Source organism: Tauraco erythrolophus, chromosome W (assembly GCF_009769465.1).
Source record: "Tauraco erythrolophus isolate bTauEry1 chromosome W, bTauEry1.pri, whole genome shotgun sequence".
In the NCBI taxonomy this organism is placed as follows: domain Eukaryota; kingdom Metazoa; phylum Chordata; class Aves; order Musophagiformes; family Musophagidae; genus Tauraco; species Tauraco erythrolophus.
Window position 1 is genome coordinate 25,178,287 of NC_141497.1, and position 19,724 is coordinate 25,198,010.

The 19,724-nt window shown below is 42.8% G+C and overlaps 1 protein-coding gene across 1 annotated transcript in view; it reads right to left on the bottom strand.

Moving 5' to 3' along the window:
• Positions 1–900: 900 nt before the first annotated feature.
• Positions 901–19,724, bottom strand: part of LOC147526273 (secretory carrier-associated membrane protein 1-like) — a 36,951-nt gene continuing 18,127 nt past the window's right edge. The window contains exons 6-9 of the mRNA XM_086630122.1: positions 18,912–19,071; positions 9,652–9,753; positions 2,899–3,016; positions 901–1,059 (exon numbers count right to left, since the gene is read on the bottom strand). Coding sequence (XP_086486248.1) covers positions 901–1,059; positions 2,899–3,016; positions 9,652–9,753; positions 18,912–19,071 — 539 coding nt within the window. The remainder of the gene's footprint in view (positions 1,060–2,898; positions 3,017–9,651; positions 9,754–18,911; positions 19,072–19,724) is intronic.

Below are 19,724 nucleotides of genomic sequence, written 5' to 3' on the forward strand. Positions count from 1 at the left end.
CTAAAGGTCATTATCTGTTTTTTTTTTTCCAGCAAAATGATTACCTCAAGACATGAATACTGAAATTAAAAATAGCAAATATATAATCATTTAGCTCTGTGATTGAAATAATCATTTAACTTCCTTAAACTGTACACTGCATTACACATTCTATTACAGAGAATGTTTCTGCACCATAGTCATTTCTCACAGATAGAGAATACTCCATGAAAATAGGTACAAACGCATGCTATAATTATAAGTGGTGCAGGTAAATTCTGGACCAAAACACTATTTAAACAGTATCAGATAACTCAACAGTATTCATGTAAACTTACAGGTTTATATCAAAAGACTTATCCTAAAAAAAAAAACATGAAAAGAATTTATAATATCTATCCTACTTGTATTTGTCCTCCAGCAGCTGCAGAAATTGCAAAAGCAGTAGCCAAACCTAACTTTCTACATCTCTCAGTCTACCCCACTTCTTATAGCAGAAATAGGGAAAACAGTTCTTACAAAGAAAAAAAAAATTGATCCAAAGTGCTTTCCTGAAGTTAAAAAAAATACCAGAGTGAGCCTCTAAAATCCCTCCCAATTCTTAACATATTTATTTGATCGTTATATACCACAATTCATTCTCAGGCCAATTGTTGAAATTATTTATCCTCCATAAAATATGGAAGGCTTTATATTCTAGAATGCGATGTTTTAAAGAAGGGCAGAGAATGGTTATCTTTTTAAAATAAATACATTTATAATAAAATAAAACTAACATTTCCCATTTTACCCATGCACAGCTGCAGAAGAGACAAACATGCTGTGTGTATTTTGATCTATGCTTTTAGGAAATATAATAAGTGACTGGAAAATAAATTACAATTGAAGAGAACCATCATGGCTTTTTATATTTCTCTACATTCAGTTACCCTTGAAAGCATTCTGAGCTGCACTGGTTCCTGCTGTTGACGTGGTGTTGGCTGCAGCAGTTTGTACAGTTTTGTTGGGCATCACTCCTGTTGCAAATTCCTGCTGCGCTTTCTCAAAACTAGCCCCAGTTGTGCGGTAGAGGTCATGCACCTAGGGAGGTGGAAAAGCAGTGAAAAAGTGTGCTGAGCCTTTCATTTCTTGGTAGAGTAATAGCAAAGTCTCAAACACGAAGCAGAGCTGTGTGGTGGAGAAATCTGGTTTGCTCATATGATTGAAAGGATCCAGAAATGAGTAAACACTTCCCCCCCCCCCCCACAAATTCTACAACTTCTGATTGCCCTGCTGTGCACACACAGTTTAACTGTAGGGATACCTGTAACTTTTTGCAAGTTCAGAGGGGTCTTGTAGGTCTTCACTAAAATGTGTGTGGTATCTACTGTCTGAAATAATATATTTAAATACACAAACAGGCTGCATCCTTAGCATAACGCAAGACTCATAGCTTGCAAAAGCATCTTCTGTCTCAATTTGTATACAACCTGGCATACTCATTAAAAGAGTTCGTACGTGTGCATGTTAAAAGAAACAGCAGGAAACAAAACCATAAAAGTATTTTTGAATCCACTGTGTCAATAACATTCTGGTGAATGCTTTTCTACATCAATTTTTTAGAAACATCTTAATTTCTCTGATCGAAATGGTTACAAGAACCTATTAAACTAAGCTGTGACTGAACATCAAAAAATATAAAATATCCCAATAATGCAGATAAACATCTGCTAAACTAGTGTGATGACCAATTGCTCTGCATAATAAGCAAAGGTATTAAACAATATGGCTTATAATCTCTAGCACAACAAAAAAAACCCAAATCCTGAGTAACTCCCAAGTACCTGAGTATTAAAATTAAAATGCTATTTCTGTTTCATATTCAATCAAGTCACAATAAAATTGTCAAATAATATTAAAAAGACATTTTCATTCAAGTGTAGCAGGAAAATTCATGTTGTATCTTTTTTCTTTGTTATAAATGAGACTATTTCTCATCCATAAAGATACATCAGGTCATATCTGAGTATGCATGTTTTTTGAAAAGAATCCAGATGCATGTGGTAGAAAGAATGTAAAAAAATGTTCACCATACATTTTTCTTGTTTGTTTCTTTCTCCTCTGTACCTGAGTATTTATGCAGAAAACAAATAAGGAGAAGGGACATCTCCAGGCTATGCTGAATATTTCTAGCTTACTGTAAATAGGCCAGAAGAGTTTGGGTATGTGAAAATCTTTTAAGTGTAACTGCAACTGAGGTTGAATTATTAGAATTGTCAGCACATCATCAGCAGAATTCTCAGTTACATTTAATCAAAACAACACAAAAAACTTACTAGCATATTAGTATCCAAACTTAGGCCTTCTGGATGGAAATTCACAAAAAGAGACCAAGGAAGAAAAGCATCTTTCTTTGAGCTTTTATGCTACACAATCGTTAATTGATAGCAAAATGTTAAAATAATTTAGGCAGAGAAACAAAAATCCTTTTCTGAGGTGCCAGGCATCTCCCTCTTCTATTGATTTTAATGAGAAAGATTTTGATATAAGAGCTGAAACTTAGCAATTATTTGAATCATGCTTCACTCAGCCTGATGAATCACCACAGATTTGAAAATTGCAACCTGGCATCTACAGGTCCTACCACAGTGCGTTCACCTACCCTTTCATTGTGGGCTTACCTCCCAACTTCTCTTATTCAAAGCTATTCTTCCTCATTTTAGTTTGCAGAAATAAGTGCAATGTAAAACCAGCATTTCGTAACTCCTTGACAGTATAAGCAAAAAAGTACTATAGAAGAACAGTTGTTAAAAGGTAAGGCACACTCCCAAGAACATAATTTAATTCTCATTACTTTGTGAGAGAGTTTCTCTCTCAAGCAGGAAAGCAAAATCCAGAACAAACGTAGGAAACAGAAGAGGGGAATAATAAGTAACTTACCTTTTTAAACATAACTAATGAAATGACAGCAGATGCTGTGAAAAGTGCAGCTATGATTATCATCATAATGCCAACAGGGATACTCTTATTAAGACCAGTAAGAGATGAAATCCACCCACTGAAGGAAAAAGAGAAGACAAACTTTACTAGCACAGCTCATGAACCATTCAACCACAGGTATCCACGTCAAGGGAAGCTTTATAACCTCCTGGTTCTGATCAACTGAATATTTTTGAAGAAAAGTCATGGAAATTATACATGAGCATATTTCTGTTCTATAATAAGCTTTTACAGCTTAGTTGCCATTTGCCCAATGTATGCACTGAAACTATAAGGAAAATTTTAGTAAAGATGATTATCCTTGAGGAGAGTTGTGAAGAAATTAAGAGAGACATTACAGAGTTGCTCATCAACTTTTTGGGGTTTTTTGGTCATACTGTCATTTCAGAATAATTTAAGACTACATGACTTCATGGAAGAGAAAATGTCCCTAAAAAGATAGCTTCTAACTTCTTCAAAAATAAAACAAGCACATGCCACACACACAGAGCTTCTATGTGGGAAAACTCATTTAGTTGTATCCACACAGTGATGCTTTCTCAATTGGGGTTAATATAATTATTTTTTTTTAAGTAGGTAGTGTCAAATTAATTAAAAGATTGCTATATCAGTATCTACTTCAAACATTTCCCCATTCTTCAAAATTGAAACGCCAACATAAAAGTACAAGATCAAACTTGAAGTCACAAAAAGCAGGTTGCCTTAAAAAAAATAAAACATTAAGATGGAAAATATTCTTCCACCGAAAAGGGCAAAAAAATTCTGTAAACCCAAACAACCTTAAAATTTTCCTCTACTTGTTTCAAATTGCCTTGATATCCCCTATGTCCAACTGGACTCTACCACAGAACCCCAAAATCCAAACTGTAATTAGCATCTTCTGATGATCTAGCTACTTTTCATACCCCTTCCCCAAGTATCCTTAAAAGCACACTCCACACACTTGGAGAGTTGGCCCTCTAAAATTACTTTTTTACTTTGTTCATGTCAATCAAGGTATCTATGAAAAAGCAAAATATTGGATTTGAGAGCAAAAATAACAAACCAGGATTTTTCCTTACACTCCAGTTCTAAAGCAATGACACTTTGTCTGCCTTATGTACATTTGAAGGTTAGCAGAAAACCACTGATACACAGAAGTGTCATTACCCGGGTACATTATGGACAGTCATAGCTCTCCGTGCTATCAGCTGGCTACTACAACAATCCTTTTTGTTAATTCAAGTTTGTTGGTGTTTTTTTCCAAGAAGGGTGGCTGATTCACAATAGCTTTTCCTTCTAAAATCTAAATATTAGACCTTGAAGCTTCAAATAAAAGCTATATATACATAAGGTATATAAGCTACATATATAAGGTACATATATATATATATACAGAAGGCAAAGGCAGGGACTGGGCGAATGAAGAACTGCCCACTGTAGGAGAAGACCAGGTTCGAGACCATCTAAGGAACCTGAAGGTGGACAAGTCCATGGGACCTGATGAGGTGCATCCGCGGGTCCTGACGGAACTGGCGGATGAAGTTGCTAAGCCACTATCCATCATATTTCAGAAGTCGTGGCAGTCTGGTGAAGTTCCCAATGACTGGAAAAGGGGAAACATAGCCCCCATCTTTAAAAAGGGGAAAAAAGAGGACCCAGGGAATTACAGGCCAGTCAGTCTCACCTCTGTGCCCGGCAAGATCATGGAGCAGATCCTCCTGGCGACTATGCTAAAGCACATAGAAAATAAGGAGGTGATTGGTGACAGCCAACATGGCTTCACTAAGAGCAAATCCTGCCTGACTAATTTGTTGGCCTTCTATGATGAGGTTACAGCACTGATGGATAGGGGAAGAGCAACTGACATCGTCTACCTGAACTTATCCAAAGCATTTGACACTGTCCCACACGACATCCTTGTCTCTAAACTGGAAAGACATGGTTTTGATGGATGGACCACTCGGTGGATAAGGAATTGGCTGGATGGTTGCACTCAAAGAGTTGTGGTCAACGGTTCAATGTCCAAGTGGAGGCCAGTGACGAGTGGTGTTCCTCAGGAGTCAGTACTGGGGCCAGTGCTATTTAACATCTTTGTTGGCGACATGGACAGTGGGATCGAGTGCATCCTCAGCAAGTTTGCAGATGACACCAAACTGTGTGATGTTGTGGACACGCTGGAGGGAAGGGATGCCTTCCAAAGGGACCTTGACAGGCTGGAGAGGTGGGCCTGTGAGAACCTCATGAAGTTCAACAAAGCCAAGTGCAAGGTCCTGCACGTGGGTCGGGGCAGTCCCAAGCACAAGTACAAGAGCAGCCCTGAGGAGAAGGACTTGGGAGTGCTGGTGGATGAGAAGCTCAACATGAGCCGGCAATGTGCACTGGCGGCCCAGAAAGCCAACCGTATCCTGGGCTGCATCAAAAGAAGCGTGGCCAGCAGGTCGAGGGAGGTGATTCTGCCCCTCTACAATGCTCTTGTGAAACTCCACCTGGAATACTGTGTTCAGCTCTGGAGTCCCCAGCACAAGAATGACGTGGAGCTGCTGGAGTGAGTCCAGAGGAGGGCCACAAAGATGATCCGAGGGCTGGAGCACCTCTCTTATGAAGACAGGCAGAGAGAGTTGGGGTCGTTCAGCCTGGAGAAGAGAAGGCTCCGGGGAGACCTTCTAGCAGCCTTCCAGTACCTAAAGGGGCCTACAAGAATGCTGGAGAGGGACTTTTTATAGGGACAATGGCTTGATAGGACAAGGGACAATGGCTTTAAACTGAAAGAGGGCAGATTTAGATTAGATATAAGGAAGAAATTTTTCACTCTGAGGGTGGTGAGGCACTGGAACAGGTTGCCCAGAGAAGTTGTGGATGCCCCATCCCTGGAGGTGTTCAAGGCCAGGTTGGATGAGGCTTTGAGCAACCTGGTGTAGTGGAGGGTTTCCCTGCCCATGGCAGGGGGGTTGGAACTAGATGATCTTTGAAGTCCCTTCCAACCCAAACCATTCTAGGATTCTATGATTCTATAAAAGCTTCAAGCTTGCAAACTTACAAACAAGCATCAAAATGAAAAATCAACTATTACAGAATAAGGAGCTGACTCAGACAAATGAGCTTTTCAAATAATATGAAAGGGCTTTAAACTAGATGTGAAGGGGGTGGGGGGTATTATCAGACTTAGAGGATTAACAGCCGAGGACGGCCCTCCATTGTCTGATGAAGGGAGTGTAGGCAGGTGCCTTCGGCCTGCTGCCTCAGTGATACTAGGGGGTGATATGTGTAGTCAAGAGCAACACACAAGTTGCCTAGAGGTTAAAGAGAATCCTAAAAATAACAGCTCAGGTAATAAAACTTCCCCCCCTAGGGGTGCCGTGGGGTCGAAAGCCCAACTTACGTGCTTCTATACGAACGCACGCAGTATGGGCAATAAACAAGAGGAACTGGAAGCTCTTGCTATCCGGGGAAACTACGACATAGTTGCCATCACTGAAACATGGTGGGATGACTCGTATAACTGGAGTGCTACCATGGATGGCTACAAACTCTTCAGGAGGGATAGGAGAGGTAGAAGGGGTGGTGGGGTTGCCCTGTATGTAAGGGAAGATCTAAACTGTTTAGAGTTAAATGTTGGGGATGACCTAGTAGAATGTCTATGGGTGAAAATCAAAGAGGGGCCTATGAAGGCGGATATTGTAGTGGGTATCTGCTACAGGCCACCCTATCAGGACAGTGAGACTGATGAGCTATTCTTTAAACAACTGGGGGAAGTCTCGCGCTCACTAGCCCTTGTCCTTATGGGTGACTTTAACCTGCCTGATGTCTGTTGGAAGTATAACATGGCAGTCAGGAAACAGTCTAGGCGGTTCCTGCAGAGTGTGGAGGACAACTTCCTCTCACAACTGGTTAGTGAACCGACTAGAGAAGGAGCTCCCCTAGACCTGCTGTTTGTGAACATAGAAGGTCTTGTGGGAGATGTGAAGGTTGGAGGACGCCTGGGGCTTAGTGACCACGAGATAATAGAATTCTCAATTCTAGGGGAAGTTAGGAGAGGGAACACTAAAACGGCCAAGCTGGACTTTGGGCGAGCTGACTTTGGGCTGTTTAGAAGTCTGGTTAACAAAGTCCAATGGGAGACAGCTCTCAAGGGTAAGGGGGCGCAGGAGGGATGGTTACTATTCAAAAAGGAAATTCTGGAGGCACAGGAGCGAGCTGTCCCTGTGTGCCGGAAGTCGAGCCGCCGGGGTAGAAAACCAGCTTGGATAACAAAGGAGATTTGGGAACATCTCAAAAGAAAAAGGGATGTCTACAAGTCTTGGAAGAATGGGCAGGCATCCAGGAATCAATACAGGGAGGAAGTTAGGGCATGTAGGGAGATAATCAGGGAGGCAAAAGCCCAATTGGAACTTAGACTAGCCTGCTCTGTAAGGGACAACAAAAAGTCTTTCTATAAATATATTAATAACAAAAGGAGGGCTAAAGATCACCTCCAGCCCCTACTGGACTCAGGGGGTACGTTAGTCACTAGGGATGAAGACAAGGCTGAGGTCCTTAATGCCTTCTTTGCCTCAGTCTTTAATAATAAGGTCAGCAGTTCCCAGGTGAGCTGGCCTTCGGTGTCTGAGTGCAGGGAGGGAGAGCAGATTGAAGCTCCTGTGATCCAAGAGGAACGGGTCAAGGATCTGCTCCTTCGGCTGGATGCCCACAAGTCTATGGGGCCTGATGGTATCCACCCGAGAGTCCTGAGAGAGCTGGCGGATGTCATTGCCAAACCCCTGTCCATTATCTTTGGGCAGTCTTGGCTCACTGGGGAAGTTCCGCTGGACTGGAGGCTGGCGGATGTTACCCCCATTTACAAAAAAGGGCGGAAGGAGGATCCGGGGAACTACAGGCCTGTCAGTCTGACCTCGGTGACGGGCAAAGTCATGGAACAGGTTATCTTGAGTGCTATTAATGAGCACATACAGGTTAACCGGGTGATCAGGCCCAGTCAACATGGGTTTATGAAAGGCAGGTCTTGCCAATCAAACCTGATCACCTTCTATGACAGGGTGACCCGCCTGGTTGACGAGGGAAGGGCTGTGGATGTAGTTTTCCTGGACCTCAGTAAAGCCTTTGATACAGTTTCTCATAGTGTTCTGGTGGAGAAACTGGTAACTGCTGGCCTGGATAGGCACACCCTCCTTTGGGTTAAAAACTGGCTGGATGGCCGGGCCCAAAGAGTGGTGGTAAACGGGGCTAAATCCGGCTGGAGGCCGGTCACCAGTGGGGTTCCCCAGGGCTCAGTGCTGGGTCCAGTTCTGTTTAACATCTTTATCAATGACCTGGATGAGGGGATTGAATGTACCCTCAGTAAATTTGCGGACGACACCAAGCTGGGAGGCTGTGTCGATCTGCTCGAGGGTAGGAAGGCCCTTCAGAGGGATTTGAACAGACTGGATCGTTGGGCTGAGGCCAATGGCATGAGCTTTAATAAGGCCAAGTGCAGAGTCCTTCACTTGGGGTATAAAAACCCCAAGCATCGCTATAGGCTCGGGGAGGAGTGGCTGGAGAGCTGCCTGGCGGAAAAGGACCTGGGGGTGTTGGTTGACTACCGGCTTGATATGAGCCAGCAGTGTGCCCAGGTGGCCAAAAAGGCCAATGGGATACTGGCATGTATCAAGAATAGTGTGACCAGCAGGAGCAGGGAAGTGATCCTACCCCTGTACTCGGCACTGGTGAGGCCGCACCTGGAATATTGTGTCCAGTTTTGGGCCCCTCGCTTTAAGAGAGATATTGAGCTCCTGGAGCGAGTCCAAAGAAGGGCAACTAAACTGGTCAAGGGGCTGGAAAATAAAACTTATGAGGAGCGGCTGAGGGAGTTGGGGCTGTTTAGCCTGGAGAAGAGGAGGCTGAGGGGAGACCTGATTACGGCCTATAAATACTTGAGAAAAGATGGTGGGGAGGTAGGGGAAGGGCTCTTTACATTAGTGATGGGAGATAGAACAAGAGGAAATGGGCATAAGCTTAGTCAGGGGAGATTCAGGTTGGATGTTAGGAAGTATTTCTTCTCTGAAAGGGTTGTCAGCCACTGGAATAAGCTGCCCAGGGATGTGGTTGAGTCCCCATCCCTGGATGTGTTTAAGAATAGGGTGGATGAGCTACTTGAGGATATGGTTTAATGGGGATTAGGGATGGTTGGACTCGATGATCTCTAAGGTCTTTTCCAACCTAGAAATCTATGAATCTATGAAAGATACACGACTATACTCACCCGAATACAATGTTGATTCATTCTTCAAATTTTAGCCATAACTTTCATTAGTAAGTATATTAATATAATTAGAAATAATAAATGATAAAAACCTATATACAAACAGTATATTATTACAGTCTAAATTATTATAATTTTCTCTAAGTTTTGCTTATTTCTTTATCCTAAATATAGAGCAAATAACATATCCACACACCACTAAAATAGGGGCGGTAATGTGTAAAAGAATAGTTCAAAGTGGCTTACAGTGAAAAATAAACTTTGATCAGTCTAATAACAGAAGTACCTCACATTCTTGGGATATGTTCCTAGGTAAGAGCACTCCAAAAATGCTTTTTAGAGTGGTAGATGTAACAGTTCCAGTGAACACAAGATTATTTAAAAAAAAAACCCCACAGACTGTATTGCAGTTGCTATATCAAATATGAGTGTTTGTCTTACAGACAGTACAATGCTGCAGAAAACAGAATACTCACCAGTTTCCCCATCTTTGAAATCCTGCAGCTTGAAGTACATGTACAGCAAACTGACAGATATATACAAAGAAGAACACAAAGAACTTGAATGAACTGTCACTCCTGAAAGAGGGGGGGAGGAAATTAAAGCAGCCAGGAAATTTATGATGTTTTACAAGTACTGTTGCACCAATCTAATTTTTTTTTTTTTCTGCATTAACGAGAGGAAAAGTGCTTTGATTTATTGATGGTGACTTGAAATACCAGTAATTAAAACCATAATTGAAACATATATAAATGAAATATATAATACAATATCTAAATAAAATAAATACATAAACGAATATAGAAGTATAATCTATAAATATACTGTGTATAATATATTATAGATTATTATTATATATATTATATACATGAAATACATAAATGAAATATATAATATGATATAATAATATATATGAAATAAATAACAGCAATTAAAACTATAAGTACCTGTAAGTAAAACTATGCTAAGGCACATGGAAAAAAAGGAGGTGATTGGTGACAGCCAACATCGCTTCACTAAGGGCAAATCGTGCCTGACAAATTTGGTGGACTTCTATGATGGGATTACAGTAGTCTTTTCCAAACAAATCTTCACTAAGATTTACTAGATCTAAAACCCTGAAAGATAACGTGACACTCAACTCCACCAAATCAGGAACAAAAATTTCATATAAAACAAAACTACTAAGAGATAGTATGTAAGATTTATAATTAGTTAATGAAAGCTACCATTTTAAAATACTGGCAATTCTCTGTATTTTTTATTTATCTCAATTTGTACCCACATTGTAACCCAAGACATGAACACAAGTTAGACTAGTAAATGAAAAATACTCTTCTCATTTTTGAGTCTTAAGGATGTAAGAATTTAGTGTATGAGCAAATGCAAGTTAAACTATATGATTCCTCAAAGATGTGTGAGTACAGCAATATCTCCTTGGTTAGCAAAAAGAAACATCTCATTTAGTCTAAAGGTTATGCTCAACTGCAAATTATGGCTATCAAGACTTCTCTACAAAAATTAGTGCGTTTAAACTGAGAACATCCTGATTCATTTAAATGTAAAAAATAATTCCCAAGAAATACTGTAAGAGTACAGGAATTTAGAATCTCTACACGCTGATTTTCACAAAAAAAGTTCAATTTTGCATGCAAACCAACCATTCTATTTTCATAGACTAAGATATCACACCTCAAGCTTGTGAAGACTGTAAAATCCCAATTGTTAAAAGCTAGGAAAAATACTGGAGATTGATTACTATATGCCTGGTCTACTCATTCTTAAGAATCTCAGTCTACTTCTATTACAGACACTGCAGGTCACTTAACAATATAAGATTTTTTAATCATAGAGTTTTATGAAATTCATTCAGGAAGCCAAAAATTGAAGACACCCTTAACTATTAACCTGCTTGTGAAGGGACAGGGATTTAATGAGAATTTTCCTTAAAATTGTTAGCAGCCCAATACAAAGTTAAATATTTTCTACAACTATTATGTCAATGGTAGAAGCTATAAATAGAACAGAACGGAACGGAATGGAATAGAATAGAACTGAATATTTTCAGTTGGAAGGGACCTACAATGATCATCTGGTCCAACTGCTTGACCCCTTCAGGGATGACCAAAAGTCAAAGCATGTCATTACGGGCATTGTTCAAATGCCTCTTAAACACTGACAGGCATGGGGCATCGACCACCTCTCTACGAAGCCTGTTCCACTGTTTGACCACCCTCTCGGTAAAGAAACACTTCCTAATGTCAACTCTGAACTTCCCTTGACACAGTTTTGAACCATTCCTAAGTATCCTGTTACTGGATACCAGGGAGAAGAGGTCAGCACCTCCCTCTCCACTTCCCCTCCTCAGGACGCTGTAGAGAGCAATGAGGTTGCCCTTCAGCCTCCTTTTCTCCAAACTAAACAAACCCAGAGTCCTTGGCCGTTCCTCTTAGGACTTGCCTTCCAGCCCTTTTTACCAGCTTTGTTGCCCTCCTCTGGGTGCATTCATAGAATCATAGAATCATAGAATGGTTAGGGTTGGAAGGGACCTTGGAAGGGATCATCTAGTTCCAACCCCCCTGCCATGGGCAGGGAAACCCTCCACTACACCAGGTTGCCCAAAGCCTCATCCAACGTGGCCTTGAACACTTCCAGGGATGGGGCATCCACGACTTCTCTGGGCAACCTGTTCCAATGCCTCACCACTCTCAATGTAAAAAATTTCTTCCTTTTATCCAATCTAAATCTCCCCTCTTTCAGTCTAAAGCCATTACCCCTTGTCTCATCGCTATATGCCCTTGTAAAAAGTCTCTCTCCAGCTTTCCTGTAGGCCCCCTTCAGGTACTGGAAGGCTGCAATAAGATCTCCCCAGAGCCTTCTCTTCTCCAGGCTGAACAGTCCCAACTCTCTCAGCCTGTCGTCATAGCAGAGGTGCTCCAGCCCTCGGATCATCTTCACAGCCCTCCTCTGGACTCGCTCCAGCAGCTCCATGTCCTTCTTGTGTTGGGGACTCCAGAGCTGAATGCAGTATTCCAGGTGGGGTCACACGAGAGCAGAGTAGAGGGGCAGAATCACCTCCCTCGACCTGCTGGCCACATTCAAGGACCTTCACATCCTTCTTAAATTGTGGGGCCCAGAACTGCACACAGTCCTCAAGGCGAGGTCGCACCAACACTAAATGCAGTGGGATAATCATCTCTCTTGACCAGCTGGCTATGCTGTGTTTGATGCACCCCAGGATGCGGTTTGCTCTCTTGGCTGCCAGGGCACAACGCTGACTGATATTGAGCCTGCTGTCGACCAGCACCCCCAGATCAGAAAAAAAAAAATCAGAATCAACCCACAGCCGATCTTCATTACCCTGCCCTGCAAAACTCTTTAAGGAACTCAATGGCTCAATGGTCGCACTCAGAGAGTAGTGGTCAACGGCTCGATGTCCAAGTGGAGACCGGTCACGAGTGGCGTCCCTCAGGGGTCCGTGTTGGGCCCGGCCCTCTTCAACATCTTTGTCGGTGACGTGGACAGTGGCATGGAGTGCACCCTCAGCAAGTTCGCCGATGACACCAAGCTGTGTGGTGCCATCGACACGCTGGAAGGGAGGGATGCCATCCAGAGGGACCTCGACAGGCTGGAGAGGTGGGCCCGTGTCAACCTCATGAAGTTCAACCAGGCCAAGTGCAAGGTCCTACATCTGGGTCGTGGCAATCCCAGGCACAAATACAGACTGGGTGGTGAATGGATCGAGAGCAGCCCTGAGGAGAAGGACTTGGGAGTACTGGTGGACGAGAAGCTCAATATGAGCCGGCAATGTGCTCTTGCGGCCCAGAAGGCCAACCGCATCCTGGGCTGCATCAAGAGGAGCGTGGCCAGCAGGTCGAGAGAGGTGATTCTCCCCCTCTACTCTGCCCTCGTGAGACCTCACCTGGAGTACTGCGTCCAGTTCTGGAGCCCCCAACATAAGAAGGACATGGACCAGTTGGAGAGGGTCCAGAGGAGGGCCACGAAGATGATAAGAGGGCTGGAGCACCTTTCCTATGAGGACAGGCTGAAAGAGTTGGGGCTGTTCAGCCTGGAGAAGAGGAGGCTCCGGGGTGACCTTATAGCGGTCTTCCAGTACCTCAAGGGGGCCTACAGGAAAGATGGGGAGAGGCTGTTCAGGAGGGCCTGTTGTGATAGGACAAGGGGTAATGGTTTTAAAATAGAGGGAGGTAGATTCAGATTGGATATTAGGAAAAAATTTTTTACCATGAGAGTTGTAGAACACTGGAACAGGTTGCCCAGAGAGGTGGTGGATGCTCCATCCCTGGAGACGTTCAAGGCCAGGTTGGACGAGGCCCTGAGCAACCTGATCTAGTTGGAGATATCCTTGTTCCTTGCAGGGGGGTTGGACTAGATGACCTTTGAAGGTCCCTTCCAGCCCTAACCATTCTATGATTCTATGAACTATCAGGCAATTTCCATGACCTGCCATATAGCAAATCAAAGCTTAATATGTTAGTGCAGGCAGCACCGACTGGCACTTCAGCACGGGTTAGTTTTTTATCTCCTGGAAGCCACAGAGCTGGTTTTGCTGTTGGTTGTTCTTCTTTAGTCTCAACAACCTTCACTTTGTGGCGACTGGGTGTTATGTTTAGATCCTCAGCAGCTTTTTCAATTGCTACCGATGTTTTTAAACTATCAGGGAGACCACGAACTAGAGGTGTCAATTGTGCTCGATCAATGGGAGCCAACACTGAGGATTTTCTTGTCAGGTCTCTCTCACGCATTGCTTGTGTGCATGTCACCTTTGGCACTGAGGAAGCCAAATCAGAGAACCCCATAGTGGTAATTCTCAGCAGATCACCTTTTTTCTGAGGATCTATACCACCTGCCCAGTATGCCACTCGTGTAGTTAAGGAACAATAATGATTTCCAGGTATAGTAGTTAAAAACACACCAGGGCCCCAAAAACCTTCTGCCTCCTCCTCACTTAGTAAAATCTGATTTCCCCCTGTAAGGGAGACTGGCCACACGTATTCTGTTTCTGACTCCTTGGGGTGTCTGGAGTATTTTTGTTTTAATTTTGCCAATTCAGTGGGAGACCAGGGGACTGTTCACACAGTGGTGTGAATTTCTTCACTGTTATCAACAGCAGTTTCGGTCTTAATTAATGGTCTTAAAGGAAGTGGCTGAGAGTTGGGATCGGGTGTCCCCATGATTTCATTATCATCACTGTCACTCCAAATGTCCCCGTCCCAAGTCTCAGTGTCCATGTACTGAACTGACTTACGGACTTGTTCGACTGAAACAGAGGATTGTTTTTCCAGCAACTCTCTCTGTGCTGTGCTGCAGCGAGCAGAGTTTTAAGGTGGTCCACTTCTGATTTAAGGTTGTCCACTTCAGATCTAAAGTGACCATTTTCAGTTACAAGTTTATCTTTTTCAATCAAAAGTTTATCATTTTGGTTTACCAGTTTTTCTTTTGTCTCCCTCTCAAAAGCTAATGATGATTTCAATGTCTCATTTTCTGATTTTAAAGCAGTGTATTCTACATCTGCAATTTGTTTGGAGGGGGCAGAAAAATCTTTAGCTTCTTACTGTACACAAGACAAACAGGCTCCAAGCACTGCACAAACAACTCCTTTACCCTCTTTAAATTGCTGCTCAGCCTGACATTTTTCAATGCGTTCTACCACTTTCCTTTTATCCTTCCAATACTTTTGAGCCCACTCCTTCCCAGCTGGGGAAGGGGCACATTTATGTTTTTGCAGCAGTTTATCCATGGCTATCCTGCCGACTACGCCAATTTTACTGTCACGTTTGGCACAGTTAAAATGACCGGTCTGTATAATAAGGTCAAAAGTTGCTGGGACTTTTGTATATATATATATATATATCTTTGGCGAGTACACCGGTTCGGTAGTACTATAGCCCAACCTCCTTATATAAGGGCAAAAGTTCCTAGAACTTTTGAATATATAACTTTTTAATTCGTGACAGGATATAGATTCGTAGATAGCCGGTGATAGTGACTGACTACCAAAACAACTTTAATTAAAATACTGTAGTGATAATATAAAGCTAGTACTGATCAGTGATAATACCAAATAGCTAGCAAGATGTTAGTAAATAAGTGCGTATAACACAGAGCTCTTACCCAATAGGCGTCCCTATCGGGGGGAGAAGAGAGGTTCAGCCCGTCGACTGATCCCGGACGTTTCGATGGAGGGGCTTCTCCCTAACATCCCCTTTGTCTTTTGCCATTTTATACTTTTTCATTTCTTTTAGGTGGAGCTCGAGTGACTCTAGTCATACATAACTTTATTAGGATTGGTGTAAATTTCTCTCGTGAGGGGTGGTCACAGCTCGGAGGCGGGTGGAGGTGTGATTTAGTAGCTAAAGGACACGATTTCACCATCACTGCTGAGGCAGCGGTTGTGATTCATATTCCTTGCTTCACCAGGCGCCCCTTATCCCTGATAACGGGGACAAGCCGTGATACCTCTGTACCACTCTACTCCCCATTCCAAGGGTATTACGTAGGCCTTGTTTGTTATTCCTTTTCCCTGATAACAGGGATGAGCTGTGATACCTCCGTATCACTCTACTCCCCATTTCAAGGATATTACATAGGCCTTTCCTGGGAGCAGCAGCTGTGTCTCATCTCAGAGCTGCTCTGATATTACAGCTTATGTTGAGATGTAGCTGAATTTTGGGGACAATGTTCTCCCATTCCCCTCCAATTTCAGTCATTTTCCCACAACCGCTGACTGATATTGAGCCTGCTGTCGACCAGCACCCCCAGATCCCTTTCTGCAGGGCTGCTCTCCAGTCACTCCTCTCCCAATTTATACTTTATACTATGTTAAATTTCATGGCACTGACGATTGCTCAGTGCTCCAATCTAGCTAGATCCCTCTGCAAGGCCTCCTGTCCCTCAAGAGAGTCAACAGCACCTCCCAGTTGGGTATCATCAGCAGACTTGCTAATGGTGCGTTCAACTCCTGCATCCAGATTGTTGATAAATATATTGAACAGGACTGGCCCTAGAACTGAGCCTTGAGGAACACTGCTGGTGAATAGTCGCCAATCGGATGTAGCCCCATTCACTACAACCCTTTGAGCCCTGCCCTTCAGCCAGTTCTTCACCCAGCCACACTGCATACCTGCTCATCTCACAATTGGAACTCTTGTCCACAAGGATACTGTGAGGGACAGTATCAAAAGCCTTACTGAAATCCAAAAAAACCCTACATTTGCCACCTTCCCATCACCCACTAGGCAGATGACCTTATCATAGAAGGATATCAAATTAGTTAAACAGGACTTTCCCTTTGTGAACCCACGTGGACTGTGCCTGAGGATTGCATTGTTCTTTCAATGCCTTTCAGTAGCACCCAGTATGATCTTCTCCATAATTTTTCCAGGTACTGAGGTCAGACTAACAGGTCTGTAGTTCCCTGGGTCTTCCCTCACGCCCTTCTTGTAAATTGGAATAACGCTGGCTAGCTTCCAGTCAGTGAGGACCTCCCCAGACCTTTGGTAGATGATCAAGAGGAGTCCTGCCGTAACATGTGCTAGCTCCTTCAGTACTCTGGGATGAATCCCATCAGGCCCCACGGACTTGTGAACATTCAGCTGATACAGTTGGTCCCTTACAATTTCAGCGTCCACAAATGGAAAGGCACTGTTCTCGCAGTCATGGTCCTCCGACTCAGGGGACCGGGCAGCCCAAGGTCTATCAGTGTTATTAAAGACTGAGGCAAAAAAGCATTGAATGCCTCTGCTTTTTCTTCATCCCTATTAGTCAGATGACCATCTTCAACAAGTATCAGTCCAATGTTTTCTTCAGATCTCCTCTTGCTATTGACGTACTTAAAAAAAAGCCCTTCTTGTTGTCCGACACAACACTGGCCAGTTTCAACTCTAATTGAGCTTTGACCTTTCGTGTCTTCTCCCTGCATATATGAACCACAGCTCTGTACTCTTCCTGTGAAGCCTGACCTTGCTTCCAGAGATTGTACAATTTCTTTTTCCTCTTGAGCTCCAAGAGGAGTTCCCTGTTCAGCCAAGCTGGTCTTCTGCTTTGCTTGCTTGACTTTCGACACAATGGGATTGCCTGCTCCCGCACTTTTAAAAGGTGGTTCTTAAAAACTGACCAGCACTTGTGGACTCCTAAGCCCTCAAAAGCAGATTCCCAGGGTACTCTGCTAAGTAGCTCCCCGAATAGCTTAAAGTTTGCTCTCCTGAAGTCCAGGGTAGCAACTCTGCTGTCCTTTTTTCTCATTACACCAAAAATTTTAAACTCAACCATTTCATGATCACTGATACTGTATAATGCATGATGGACACGGAAAGTACCTAAAGCTTATGTGACCTGGGACATTAAATAGAGAATAGCTTGGTTTAATGATTTTTTACTAGCTTTCTTACCAACCAGAGACCGTGACTGGATGTGAGACCACGGAACAAAAGAGAGGTGAAATTGATTAATTTTGGGACTGTTGAAGCCAGTCTCATGGATAGGAACAAGGCCAAGTGGATAGGAATACGGCCAATTGAGCAAAGGTGAAAAGTGCACGGTGAAGAAGACTACGAGCCTTTCTCCAAAAGACCCCAATAGACGACCACCAGATAGCAGTGCGCATGCAATGAGGGGAGGATCAGATGATAATGATTTCCTGGAATTAATCTCCATCAGCAATGCCTATTCTTAGAATTAATTGTAATAATCCAGCCTATACTAATGATTATGTATGATTATGCGTGATAAATAATAATAATTGCCTGTTTCACGGCACGGTGTGCAAGTTTGTGGAGGAGAGATCCCCCTTGCACCCGGCGCCGCAATAAACATACCTGCTTTATAACTCTCCAGGAGTTATAGAGTCTGTTTCCGTGCATCATCACTGCGGCCAAGACAGCCACCTACCATCACATCTCCCAAGAGTCCTTCTCTATTCACAAACAACAAGTCTAGGAGGGCATCTTTCCTAGTTGGCTCCCTGAGTACTTGTGTCAAGAAGTTATCTTCCACAAACTTCAAGAATTTCCCAGGCTTGCTCGTCACAGCAGTATGGTATTCCCAGTTGATGTCTGGGAAGTTGAAATCTCCCATAAGGACAAGGGCTACCGATCCAGAGATTTCTCCTAATTGCCTATAGAATAACCTGGCTGGATGATCGGTAGTAGACACCCACTACGACATCCCCTTTGTTTTCCATCCCCCTAATCCTCACCCAGAGGCTCTCGACCACATCATTGCTAACTGTAAGGGCTGTACAATCAAACCTCTCCCTTACGTATAGTGCAACTCCTCCACCTCACCTGCCCTGCCTATCCTCCTGAACAGCCTGTAGCCCTCCATCCCAGCACTCCAGTCGTGGGAGTCATTCGACCAAGTCTCATTAATACCAATGACATCATGGCTCTGGGAACTGATCAACGCTTCCAGTTAATCCTGCTTGTTTCTCATACTGCTTGCGTTGGTGTACAAGCATTTCAGGTGTGCTCCTGAACCTTCCGTGCTCCCAGGAGCAAATATTTTTAAAATATTTTAAAGGATATTCTATGATACTCCTAACTGTTGCCATCGACATTTCAGATACAGCAACTGAATTAATGGCAAACATTCTACTTATTTTCTAATGAAATCATATTAAAGGATTATCATAATGATAAACAAGCAAATTCTGGAATGTTAATGCATTTCAATAAGTGTACTATTTTTAAAAAATATCTTAAGCTGAAGTTCTTACCCGAAAGCTCCATAAAGTGGTCTGTACCAGCAGACAAAAGAACAAGGGGTAAAAAGCAAGAACCATAGGATACTCAATCCAAAATCAACGCCTCGTGTAGCATCAATGTAAAACCAGGCCAAACATCCAAAGATATTAAGAAACAGTGTCACTGTATGGACTGTAGAAGCAAAAGCAAAAAAGTCTTAATTAAATTATGTTCATATAATAAATTATTACAACTGTTAAATAATACCCAAACTGTGCATTTTTAAACAAAACATAAACATGCTGACAATAAATCAGTATCCTCTCTCAGCAATAAGCTGATTTTTATTGCTTTCCAACTTTCAGGTTCAAGTCAGTATTCACAAGTGAAAGTACTGAACATGAAAATTCAAGTAGTATCAGGTGTATAGTGAAGAAAAAAAAATCCGTCACAAAAATAAAATATTTTCAAACCTAAAAAGATGAAAAAAAGATGTTTCTACAGCTGCAATAATCGATACTTCTTCTACAGTAATTACTGCATACAGATATTTGCACTTTTTTGATATGCTGGCTATCTACTTTCTCTTACAATCAGGCAAGTAAATGGGTGCAGGGCTATGTCGTGGGTTAGGCCGCTCCTAGGCTGCTCCGGCAACCAAACCCTACACAGTCGCTCACTCACCCTCCCCCAGCCCCAGGGATGAGGGAGAGAATTAAAGGAGAAACGGGAAACCCGTGGGTTGAGATAAGAACAATTTCATACAGATGATTTAATACACAGTGTAGATGCTCACCACCCCCTCTTATCCGAAGCCCGTCTCGTCCCGAAGCTGCAATCCCGGG